The 12,845-nt window shown below is 35.8% G+C and overlaps 1 protein-coding gene across 1 annotated transcript; it reads left to right on the top strand.

Annotated features, from left to right (window-relative positions):
- The first annotated feature begins 3,678 nt into the window (after window positions 1-3,678).
- LOC107562097 (thromboxane A2 receptor-like) lies at window positions 3,679-12,155 on the top strand. The gene is made up of 2 exons (XM_016246662.1): window positions 3,679-4,554; window positions 9,693-12,155. The coding sequence occupies exons 1-2, from the start codon at window positions 3,763-3,765 to the stop codon at window positions 10,032-10,034; spliced, it is 1,134 nt and encodes a 377-aa protein (XP_016102148.1). The 5' UTR covers window positions 3,679-3,762; the 3' UTR covers window positions 10,035-12,155.
- The last annotated feature ends 690 nt before the right edge of the window (window positions 12,156-12,845 follow it).

The following is a 12,845-nucleotide window of genomic DNA, read 5'->3' as shown; positions in this document are numbered from 1 at the left end:
TTTGTAATTAATGAATACATTTTGTGTAATTTTTGAGTTATTTGTGGAGGATCTTGTATGTGCTATAACTGTATAAGTTCAGATATTTTAAAGATTATTGTAATGTTGAGTTTGAGCACATTTGTGACTGGGTGAGGAAAAAATACTAATAGTCAAAAAATACATTAAATACAGAAAAAGTAAAAAAATATATTAAATATGCCAAAAAAAATAAATCTGTTATCTAACATTTGATGAATTTCATAATAATCTAATCCTGTCTAGTTTAATTTAGTTCTTTGTAAAACTCTCATGTTCTGGTGCATTAAATAACCCAGAAACCAAATTACTCATCAACTTCCAAACTATCACATATATCCGAAAACTGAAGAGTTACTGCAAAAACCTTTCATTTCTAGAGTCTCTTTGATACAGAATCATATAATGCTCTGATTATACTACAAAACCGCATATAACCGTAATCACATTTTTTGCTGATGTTTAACGCTCCTGCATGCAGCCAAATGCTAAAAATACTTTAAAGATGTGAATGCACATGCATGCAAACCAGTCGCAGATTTCCCAGCCCACTCCCTGGCGCTGACATTCACAAAGCTGATTTCTGAGCCTCATCTGATGGGATTGGATTAGGAGCGTGCTGTGGAAAGCTCTGTGTTTGGCTAATGGAGTTTGTTTTGGAATTACGCTGCTAAGAGAGACACACAAACACCATCAGCAGCCTCAGGTTTCTGTACACTGCATCCTCATTAACAGCCATTACGAGTGGAAATGCCACCGAATGCATTGAGATGTCTAGGCTTTTTCCTGATGATAAATCATGGCACTTAAGGTATCGATCTGAACAGGTTTGTGGATGAAGACACTCATGTTTAATGGCCAGAGTGGAGTGGATCCACTTCACATTCCTGTGGGATTTATGTGTTTTCAATAAGATGCGGCTCAAAAAAGTTCTCTGAGATCTGGATGTTTTTATGCAGATCCACTGAACCTCTGCAAAAGCTTGAGGGTTGAATATGTTGTAGAAATTCAGATCTTTGCATTAGTATGCATTATTTTCAGTGTTAGCTTTAGCATGATGCAAAATAAAGCAATCGAGGACGCACATTAAAGTGATTTTAAAGGATATTAATGAGGAGGTGTTAAAGTCACTGTAACTTCTGGCCTCGATTGATAATATGACACTAATAAGAGACTAGTGTTCAGTAAATAGTTGCATTTATTAATATTAATAATCAGAATGAAGTAGTCTTTCATAGCAGCTTGGCTCATAGGCTATAATGTGCGGTCAGCTTTGAATGTGTCTTATCCAATCAAAAGTTTGAATCCAAAATATGCATGGATAATGAATATTATTTAATAACAATAATAAAAGGTTAGGCTAATTATATTACCTAATGGAAGAATGTTTTATAATAGTAATACAAATATTTATTAGTATTAATTATTATTATTATTATTAAAAATATTAATTAATAATTAATTAATTATATTACTTAATGGAAGAATGTTTTGCCAGTATCAAAAAAATTAAAATGTTCAAATGAAAAAAATGAGCTATTATTATTATTATTATTTTAATAATTTATTATTATTATAATCATATTATTATTAATAATAATAATAACAATAAAACGTTAAATTAAACTTACTGTAATTATTATTATGAACAAGTTTAATTATATTACTTAATGCCAGAATGTTTTGACATTATAAAAAATAATAAAATTAAAATATTAGATATTATTATTATTAATAATATGTAATATTATTATTAGTAGTCATTTAATAATTACTTGCATTAATTATATCACTTAGTAAAATATTATTATTATTATTAATAATTTATACAAATAATTTTATTAAAGCTTTAATTTCAGCTAATGTTATGTTTGGGGCTTGTTATTGCTGTAACGATCTGACAGATCTGAATGCTCCTAATACATGTCCTGTTGACATCAACGAAGGTTTGCTCTAAAACGCCGGTGGACACTGCATGAGCACATTTCGTTAGTTTCTGTGTGCTGTCGAACGTCTGCTTAGAATGAAGCGTCCTGTACTATTGCACGAGATGTTGGGAAAACACATGCAGGGATGTGACTCATTTATTCTGTTTGCTAGCGAAACAATGTCTCAGAACCCAACGAGTCACGCGCTAGTACACAATCCTGGACCATACAGTGCGTACAGGGACGAACTTAACCAATAAGCGAGGTAAGCGGCCGCTTAGGGCCCCAGGGAATCAGGGGGCCCCGTCTGATATTGCAGAAACATATTTGCAGCGTTGAACAATGTAGCCAATCACAGACATATCTGTTAAACGCAATAACCAGAAGTGTTTAAGTTAGAATCCACTCACTGCTCAAAATGCCGAGTTTGCTGAGTTCTGCAAGCTCGGGAATCCTCTCATTATAACAAAGTGTAGAGACGATGTAAATAAGAGATTCATTGTGCGGTGTAGAGAGCTTAGTAACGGAACGTCGTGAGATCGCAATGAATGGAAGTGAGTGACCGCGTTTAGTGATTATATGAGGTAGCGCACTTTGCGTGCATTCTAGGCTGTATATTACTGTCTGACTGTCTCAGAACAGAGATATTCACCTCAGTAAAGAAAGTATTGTGTTTCAAGTCATAATTTTATTTGTCTTGATGTTTCAAAATGACTCTCTTGTGTGTTTTTCCTTGGCGCGCCGGCTCGAATTTCTGCACACTGGCATAAAATGCACGTTTAAATGCACTCGTATAAAATGCAGGTATAAATGCACTCGTATAAAATGCACGTTTAAATGCACTTGCATAAAATGCAGGTATAAATGCACTCGCATAAAATGCACGTTTAAATGCACTCGTATAAAATGCAGATTGTGCGGTGTAGAGAGCTTAGTAACGGAACGTCGTGAGATCGCAATGAATGGAAGTGAGTGACCGCGTTTAGTGATTATATGAGGTAGCGCACTTTGCGTGCATTCTAGGCTGTATATTACTGTCTGACTGTCTCAGAACAGAGATATTCACCTCAGTAAAGAAAGTATTGTGTTTCAAGTCATAATTTTATTTGTCTTGATGTTTCAAAATGACTCTCTTGTGTGTTTTTCCTTGGCGCGCCGGCTCGAATTTCTGCACACTCGTAAAAAATGCAGGTTTAAATGCACTCGTATAAAATGCACGCATAAATGCAAGTTTAAATGCACTGGCATAAAATGCAGGTATAAATGCACTCGCATAAAATGCACGTTTAAATGCACTCGCATAAAATGCACGTTTAAATGCACTCGTATAAAATGCAGGTATAAATGCACGAATGCAATGACTGGAGATTTTTGCTTAATAATAGATTACATTTTTGAGTTGTTTCTCGGCAAACCCTACCGTATGCTTTCAGAACACTTGGACTATGGAATGAGTTGCATGGGATGATTTCATGTTTGTAAAAAGATTGTAAAAGTTTACAATTTATTAACTGGACAAGTGCAAGCATTTTTTTTTTAAAGGTAGCCTAATCTAGCTTTAGAACAGCATCAGGTTGACTTACTACTGGTTGTGAAGGGATAAATAAACTATGAGAGCGAGCGAGCAAAATAAGGGTTAGGCGTAAAAGAGCACATAGTTATTGTGTTGGGGCCCCATACCTAGAATTTGCTTAGGGCCCCCAAATCACTAAGTCCGCCCCTGAGTGCGTGGCAACATTTATTAAGCGTATACCAATGGTTTTTCTCCATCACAGGTTCACAGGATGAAATAAACCCGTCTTCAATCCCCGCCATCATGGTTTCATCGGCGCCAAGCAACGCGACTCCGCTTTGCTTCTCCATCAACAGCCCGCCCTTCAATCACAACCACACCATCGCCTCGGCGTACTTCTCTGCAGTCTTCAGCGGCCTCGGCTTGAGTTCCAACCTCTTCGCTTTGGTGGTTCTGGCCAAGACCTTCCACCACACCAAGAGCCGCTCGCGCTCCTCGTTCCTGCTGTTCCTCGGCGGATTGGTGTTCACCGACTTCATGGGGCTGTTGGTCACCGGGTCCATCGTGGTGTCCTTCCACATCACGCACTTCAACTGGCGCCAACTGGACCCTCATTGCCACTTCTGCAACTTCATGGGCATGTCGATGGTCTTCTATGGCCTTTGCCCGCTACTTCTCGGCGCCGCAATGGCCGTGGAGCGATTCGTGGGGATCAACCGACCCTTCGCCCGCTCCACCGCCGTGTCCAACAGCAGAGCGTGTTCGACGGTGGCCATGGTTTGGGTCACAGCCGGCTGCATCAGTCTCCTGCCGTTGGCCGGATTGGGAAGCTACCGTCTCCAGATCCCCGGTTCCTGGTGCTTCCTCAACATCAGCTCCAGACCGCTGGATATGACCTTCGGTTTGATCTTCTCGCTCGTGGGTTTGCTGTCGCTGGCCGTGTCATTCTTGCTTAACACGGTGAGCGTCGTCACCCTACTGAGGGTGTGTTGCGGACAGGACAGCGCTCAGCGGAGACGAGACTATGAAGTGGAGATGATGGTGCAGCTGATTCTGATCATGGCCATCGCCTCCGTCTGCTGGTGTCCTCTACTGGTGAGTGATTGAACTACATCGACACTTGACAAATGCTAAGTCTGAATGAGTCAAAAGCTGCGTCGCAAATGACGCACTATACACTATGCACTCATACACTATGTACTCAATTATGTAGTGTATGAATTATATAAGGTTATTTTGTTATTTATAATCGGAGTCTGATAGCCCCTCCCCCTTCGTTACGTAATTAAAGCTGAGACAGTTGAGTGCGTGAAGTGTCCAACATTCCACACTTTTGTTATTTAAGTGCATCCTCCGGGTGTTTAAAGTGCACTTTTTCTTTTTGGAATTTTCAGTGTGAACGCACTACTCGCACTATTTATACTACAAAACGTCATAGAATAGTGCATAAGTACGCAATTTGGGACGTACCTAAAATGAGCTGCTAGTAACTGTTTACAAAACCTAGTAAGATGCCTACAAAGTAACCAAGAAGGAATCTGGTATTACGGGTTCAGTGTGAGTACAGCATAATGTTGATTACCACAAAATTAACGTCCACTTTCGCTCCTTTTCTATATAAAATAAGAGACAGAGATAATGTACAACTTGTGAACTAAAGGGGAAAATTATTATAAATATTATTATATTATAATATAATAATATTAATTTTTAAAATATTCTTCCATTAAATATTATAAATAAACTAACCTATTAATAACAATTATGAAATTACTACTTATGCTACTACTACTAATACTAGTAATATTACAAAATTATTAATAATTAGAATGATTATTATTATTATAATAATATTTTATTTATTTTTATTGTCTGCCAAAACATTCTTGCATTAAGTAATATGATAACATAACCTAATAACAACAATAATAATAATTATTATTATTATTAATATTATAAAAATATTCTTCCATTAAGTAATATAATTAAACTAACCTATTAATAACAATACTTATACAATTACTAATTATAATGACAATGTTACAGACATATTAATAATAAAAATAATAATAATAAATCATAATGCATTATTATAATTATTATTAGTAGTATTAATTCTAAGAATTTATGTATATTATTATTATTATGATACTGCCAAACCTTTCTTGTATTAAGTAATATAATTAACAAAAACCAATAACAATAATAATTATTATAAAATATTCTTTCTGTTAAATAGATAGATTAAACTAACCTATTTATAATAGTAATTATAAAATTAATAATAATAATTATTATTATTAAAACATTACAAAAATAACATACAATAGAAGCGATTGGAGCCCATCTGTAACTTTGTTGTCATGACAACGTAAACCCTAAAAGGACTGTAAAATAAAGTTTTCAAGCAGCTTTAAAGCTCAAATAACACACAGGCTTGAACAGAAGAAATAATAAGTGTTTTTATAAAATATGCTTCTCTTAAATCCTCTAAAAATCATAAGTGCCTCATTGTAACCTCCATTTTTATTCACGAGGGATGAGTTTAAAGTTGAAAGCTTTAAAGTAATCAACATTATGCACCAAATGCTGTCGAGTGAGCTGAACTTGTATCAAAATCAGAGAAAATGCTACACAAATAGCTTTGATTCCAGCAGAGTCTGTGTTAATGTGTGGCTAAGCTAACGGCGCGATGCACACATTTATTGATCAAAATATTGCCTTTTTTTAATTAGATTTAGCTATTTTCCATTGATACATTTCAGTATCCCATTCACCATTTTGTATTTGTTTTTCATTTAGTTCAGTGCAATGCATTCTGGGACAAGTCCTTACAATTTGGAACAGCCTCAAGTCGACTAAAAAGACAACGTTACCTGTACGTCAACATTTCAGACTTTGGTTCGCATCTGATTCAAACGCTCTGTTTAAAATTGCTTTCTGTAATCTTCCGAATCGGTTATAATTGTCCGTGACGCTGCTTGTTGTCAGTCTTGTTTATGGTAACAGTGCCGCGCGACGCAGGTGCGCTACTGATCGCGAGGCCAGACGCTTTACTCGTCATGTAACACGCCAGGCTTCTCGCACAGGAAGCTGCCAGCCGAGGAACATGAAGGAGTCGTGTGAGAACCGCTGATAAGACTAATGGGAAAGAGCCATTTCCTGTTGAAGGGAAGAACAGGAAGTCCTCATCAGCAAACACACACATCCTATTTTTAACAAAACACAAATTCGTTGTTAGCCAATCGTCTGCTAAATTAACTACAGCTGGGTGTTTCTTTAAAATATGAGCACTTTTATACGGCAGGGATTAAACCTTTTTATATATATATATATGAAGGTTGCATTGAAGCTGTCTTTTTTATATATATATATATATATATATTTGTTTTTTTTTATTAATAATGCATTTATTTATATATATATATATATATAATGGTTGTTTATGTATAGCTCTTATTGTTTTTCTCTTTTCCAAAACCCAGGCTTTCAATAATAAAATATGAAAATCCATCACAGAAATGTTAACTAAATTAAATTAAATTAAAGTAAAATTAAAATTAACTCACTAAAATAAAATATTATTTATTTTTGGTAATATATATATATATATATATATATATATATATATATGATAGGAAATTATATTACACTTAAAAATATAGTATTCGTTTTTTAAAATATTTGTTAAAAATTGAGTTTTTTTTGTAATATATTTATATTTAATTCAACTCATATGTTTCTATTTTATTTAATAAAATAAACATATGTTACAAAACATTAAACATTGCAGCGGTATATGAGCCTTTTCAATTTTAAACTTCAATCCATTACAGAAATATTAACTAAATTCAATTAAAACTGAATGTATTTTTTGTAATATTTTACGTTTTTATTTTTTTTATTTTTATTTATTTTTATTATCATCATAATCTGCCTTTTATGTGTAGATTTGATTGTTTTTCACTTCCGAAACCCAGACCTTCAGTCCTAAGCTATCACAGAAATATTAGATACGTTAATACTTTTACATCCATATATTTTTTTACACATATGAATTACAAATACAACCTGAACAAAACATAAAAGTAAACTATTTCCATATTTATCGTGTGAACATAATTCACATCCCTTTTTACACAAATTCTGACGTTCCTCAGTTTTTAAAAGTCTACTTAGAGATCAAATATTATAGAAAAAAATATATATATATCCAGACATTTTGTCATAGCATGCAAAAAATATGATTGTATATATTTAGGATGCATAACATGCCAGCAATTAAACTAGTTTTAGCTTTAAATGTCATTTCCGACACTGTAGCATCTGTAAGTCCACAGCTCCCATAGTTAAACAAACAGCTGGGACTCACAATGTGAGGAATAAACCCTCTGGAGCTGCTCTGTCCTCGTCTGATGATGTTGTGTCTCTGGACAGATGTTCATACTGAAGACCGTCGTGTCCTCGCTAGCCGTCGAGCCCTATAGCCTTCTGTTCTACCTGCGATTGGCCACCTGCAATCAGATATGTGACCCCTGGATTTACATCCTCTGTCAGGAGTCTAGACTGAGGCGAGTAAAGGCTGATGGCTAATCCAGATTGTGATCTGAATTAACAGTGAGCACCATTCACACTCATGCGCTCATCCGTAGCGACATCTGATGCTTCAAACCACTTCTGGCTCTGTGCTGCTTTCCGCCGACAACCATCATCAACACACTAATCATAGTTTCTGCCAAAATACCATACAAGTATATATACACGCACACTACTGTGTGTGTGTGTGTGTGTGTGTGTGTGTGTATATATATATATATATATATATATATATATATATATATATATATATCTTTTTTCTTTTTTTTAGATATTTATTACTAATTAAAACAATATTATTAAATGCATGCATGCATATATATATATATATATATATATATGTATATTATATACAATATAAAAATGTATATATAATATTATTAATTATTATTAAAACATAATTAATTATATTATTTATTATAATTATTATTAATAGAATATGTATATTCTGTTAAATAAAAATATGTAAATAAATATAATTTAAATAAATATAAAAATATTTATAATAGTTACATTTTTATTTAAATTCATAAAAACATTTTTAATTTATTTCTAACATTTATTTGTATTATTTGTAATGTTTATATTGTAATACATACAATTATATAAATATTTGTAATATAATAATTTTTCTAATGTTAAATTAAATTTAAATGAATGAACACAAAATATTATTAAATGTATTTATTTTTATATATTATATTGTAATGTGATATTTTTAATAATATAATATTTTTGTAATATGTTAGTATTTTATTCAAAAAATGTTAATATATATGACAAAAAATACATGTATAATATATAATAACATAAGCATAATATACATATTATCAATGACTAATATACTGTATATATATATATATATATAGATAGATAGATAGATAGATTAATGACTGGTAAGTAATACTAATGACTCTATTTATTTCCAGTATCTTTGTTTGTTTTGCTTTTAATTTTCACAATAATATGGTAAATCTTAACCCTAAAATTAAAAGAAAAAAAAAAGAACAAATATAAATTATATTTTATTGTTTTATTAACCATTAAGCATTTTTTTCATGACGGTTAAGCTCATTTCCTCCACTTTTTTCATTTATTTATTTATTTTTATTATGAATTGAAACAGTATTAGTAATTAAATAATAAAGTATTTAAATAAATAAACTGAACAGTACAACAATTACTAAAATTGCATAGCGGAAATAAGAATAGTTGATTCGATTTCTTTTCACAAACAATAATTCACAAAAGTTTCTTTCTTTTAATTTTGGGGTGAAATATGACTTGAACATGTTCCTGACAGATTTCTTGGGATTCACTCCAAAAATATTTTGCGAGACGCCAGAAACAGCAAATATATTTGTTTTTCACATCTCTCACAGAATATTTTTGGGGTGAATATATTTAGTATCGACATTATGTTCCTGGAAATTGTGTCCAACATCCCCAGATGTTACATTCTGGTTATTCTCATTTCAAAAATCCATTAGATTTCGTAAACAGTTGGAAATGACGAAGCCCATAGCGATGGCAATGTTTGTGTTTATTTTATTAGCTGACTCAAGTGGAGTTCAAGCATCTCAGTGTTTCTTCTTGCGTTCCTCTCATCACCCTCTCGTTATTTTTCCTCTCAACAGGTGTTTATTGCGCAGACCGTGCTGTCGGGCAGCGAGCTCAACGTTCGCCACCTGCTTCTCTGGCTTCGTTTTGCGACGGGGAACCAGATCCTGGATCCCTGGGTCTACATCCTATTCCGACGTGCCATACTGAAGCGCGTCGCTCCCAAGATGGACTGGTCCCGCGGCTCCATCATCAGCCTCTATCCTACGCTCTCGACGTCCTTCCGCAAACTCACGCGCGCCTCTCTTGGAGGGACGATTGACCGTTTGGATCACGACCGGCCGAATCCAGACAAAGCCAGACAAGAGGATACGCCTCTACCTGTGCAGAACGCCACTGCGGTGTCTAGTTCCATTTAGCAGCGAAGACTAGCATTTATCTCCTACTTCATTAATGATTCAATGTCTAATATGACGCCCAACGTAGGGCATGACCCACCTTTTGAACCCTTTTGTTGGCGCTTCGCTTTCGGAGAGGTGCTCTAGTCGTAACTCTAGTCGTACACGTTTGAGAAGCGTATATTTGAGCTCTCACGACGGGTCGAACTCGCATGAACTTGGAGAGCAAAGCTGTTGAGGAAAACGTACTGTAGAAACTTGAGTGGGAAAGTGGGCGGGGCTTGATTTTTCCAGTTGGCCGGTGATTGGATGATAAAGTGGCTGGAGGGGGAGGGATTGGAAAATAACTATATGATGTCATTTTGGAGGCGGAGCCTTTGTTCAATCCTGTACAAATGTATCAGTTCCTGGAGTTTTTCGCATTCATTTGCCATTTGTTAAAGAGTTTAACCAATCCATGAACCAAACTAACCAACTACGAGATGAAACCCAACACTGCAAACTCTGATTTAAAACAAAAAAGTATTTGAAAATAGGACAATAAGGCAAGAATGTGTACTTAATGGCGTTAATGAAAACGTGCAGTACAAATTTGAAGGCTTGAGTGGTAAAGTGGGCGGGGCTTGATTTTTCCAGTTGGCCGGTGATTGGATGATGAAAAGTGATGGTTGGAGGGGGAGGGGTTGAAAAGTAAGCATGTTTGATGTCGTTTTGGGGGCGGAGCCTTTGCACAATAGTACCCACCCACTTTTTCAGCAGTTCCTGGAGTTTTTACCATTCAAGTCTTCGTTAAAGGATTAAACCCAACTATGAACCAAACTAATCAGATACAAGGTGAATCACAACATAAAGTCTAATTTAAAGCAAAAAAGTATTTGAAAATTGGGCAAAAAGGCAAGAATGTGTACTCAATGGCTTCAATGAAAACGTTCAGTAGAAACCTGTAGGTTTGAGTGGGAAAGTGGGCGGGGCTTGATTTTACCAGTTGGCCAGTGATCGGATGATCACTGGGGGGTTGGAAAATAAGTATGTGATGTCATTTTGGAGGTGGAGCCTTTGCACAATCGGCCCCACCCACTTTCAGTGATTCCTGGAGTGTTTTTCCCAAACGGATTTTTAAAGAGTTAAAAGCAACAAACCAAACCAACCAACTAGGAGGTAAATCACAAAATTAACTCTGATTTAAAACAAAGATGTATTTAAAAATCTGTATATATACTCAATGGCTACGATGAAAATGTACGGCATAAACTCGCAGACTGGGCTTGCTTTGGGACAACTGGGCAGTTTTGGCTCACTTCCCGGACAAACACCCTCCTTTTCCTTTCTGATAAGTCTATGAGGACCACACACTTGGATAAAATGGCAACTTTCACCTCGAAGGCAATTCTGGTTTATTTCAGTATCATAACTAGCACAAATTTGGTTATTCTTGTGCGAGCAGACACAAGGTTAGCATCAGACGCTGTCAGAGTGAGCGATCTGTTTTGATCTCTTATTTACATCGCATGTAAACCCAAGCATTGCTGCATAAAAATCATTATCCAATCCTCTTGTGTTTGGATTGCTTCGGCCAATTGTTCTAAGTATTTGCATCTTTGGTTGAGATCATTTTTGGCAAGCAGTGTCGCTAAGCCTAGCGTACCCTGGGAACAGAAGCTTATCAGCTAGTGTACATTTAAGACAGTTTCTGGTGTGTAAAACATGGATTTACGGACATTTTTTGCACGGGTTATAGAGCCATTTGGCCAGCAGTTCAATGTTTTGTTACAAAAAACATGTCTTCTCAATAGCCTGGCAAACACGAGTTGGCTACAAGCAAGGGGTTTTTGGTCGCAGACTGTAATCATGATGATGAGCTTCTGTGTGCGCTTGGCTAACAGGAAAACAATTAGGGATCAGTAACGCAAACTAGATTCATATCAGCTTCCTCGTTCTGCAACAATTTCACGGCTATGACTGCTAATGCTAAATAAGCATTAGCATGACTAGCTGCAAATAAACCATGTTAAATTCTGATGTTTTTGTGAGTTGAAAAGTGGGCGGGGAGGGGTTAAAATATAAGATTACCTTTGCGCAATAGAGTGCACAATATGCCCCGCCCACTTTTTCAGCAGTTCCTGGACTTTTTCCATTCATTTTACCCATTTTACCCTAGGGGGAAGTCGTGGCCTAATGGTTAGAGTCAGACTCATAACCCAAAGGTTGTGGGTTCGAGTCTCGTACCGGCAGGGATTGTAGGTGGGGGGACTGAATGTACAGCGCTCTCTCTCTTCAATACCACGACTGAGGTGCCCTTGAGCAAGGCACCGAACCCTCAACTGCTCCCCGGGCGCCGCAGCATAAATGGCTGCCCACTGCTCCGGGTGTGTGTTCACGATTTGTGTGTGTGCACTTTGGATGGGTAAATCCAGAGCACTAATTCCGAGTATGGGTCACCATACTTGGCCACATGTCACGTCATAGGGATTTTTTAAATTTTTTTATAAGTCTTCGGTAAAGAGTTAAAAGCCACAATCAAATTAATAAGCTACGATGTAAATCCCAAATCTCTGAATTGAAACAAAAAAGTATTTGAAAATCAGACAAAAAGACAAACAAAGAAGTACGAATTACTGTGTGTGTGAGTGTGTGTGTGTGTGTGTGTGAGAGAGTGTGTGTGTGAGTGAGAGAGTGTGTGTGTGTGTGAGTGTGAGTGTGAGTGAGTGAGTGAGTGAGTGAGTGAGTGTGAGAGTGAGTGGGTGTGAGTGAGTGAGTGAGTGAGTGTGAGTGAGTGAGTGAGTGAGTGAGTGTGTGTGTGTGTGTGTGTGTGTGTGTGAGTGAGTGAGTGTG

The sequence above is a fragment of the Sinocyclocheilus grahami genome, unplaced genomic scaffold (genome assembly GCF_001515645.1).
Source record: "Sinocyclocheilus grahami isolate Dianchi unplaced genomic scaffold, SAMN03320097.WGS_v1.1 scaffold805.1, whole genome shotgun sequence".
NCBI classification, from domain to species: domain Eukaryota; kingdom Metazoa; phylum Chordata; class Actinopteri; order Cypriniformes; family Cyprinidae; genus Sinocyclocheilus; species Sinocyclocheilus grahami.
The sequence above is the reverse complement of the archived record's forward strand: the minus strand, read 5'-3'. Positions and strand labels throughout refer to the sequence as shown.

Bases quoted from the DNA above. Each gene is read 5' to 3' on its own strand.
- LOC107562097 (XM_016246662.1), top strand. From the start codon at position 3,763: ATGGTTTCATCGGCGCCAAGCAACGCGACTCCGCTTTGCTTCTCCATC. The intron at 4,555-9,692 runs GTGAGTGATTGA...TCCTCTCAACAG, and splicing joins TCTGCTGGTGTCCTCTACTG to GTGTTTATTGCGCAGACCGT.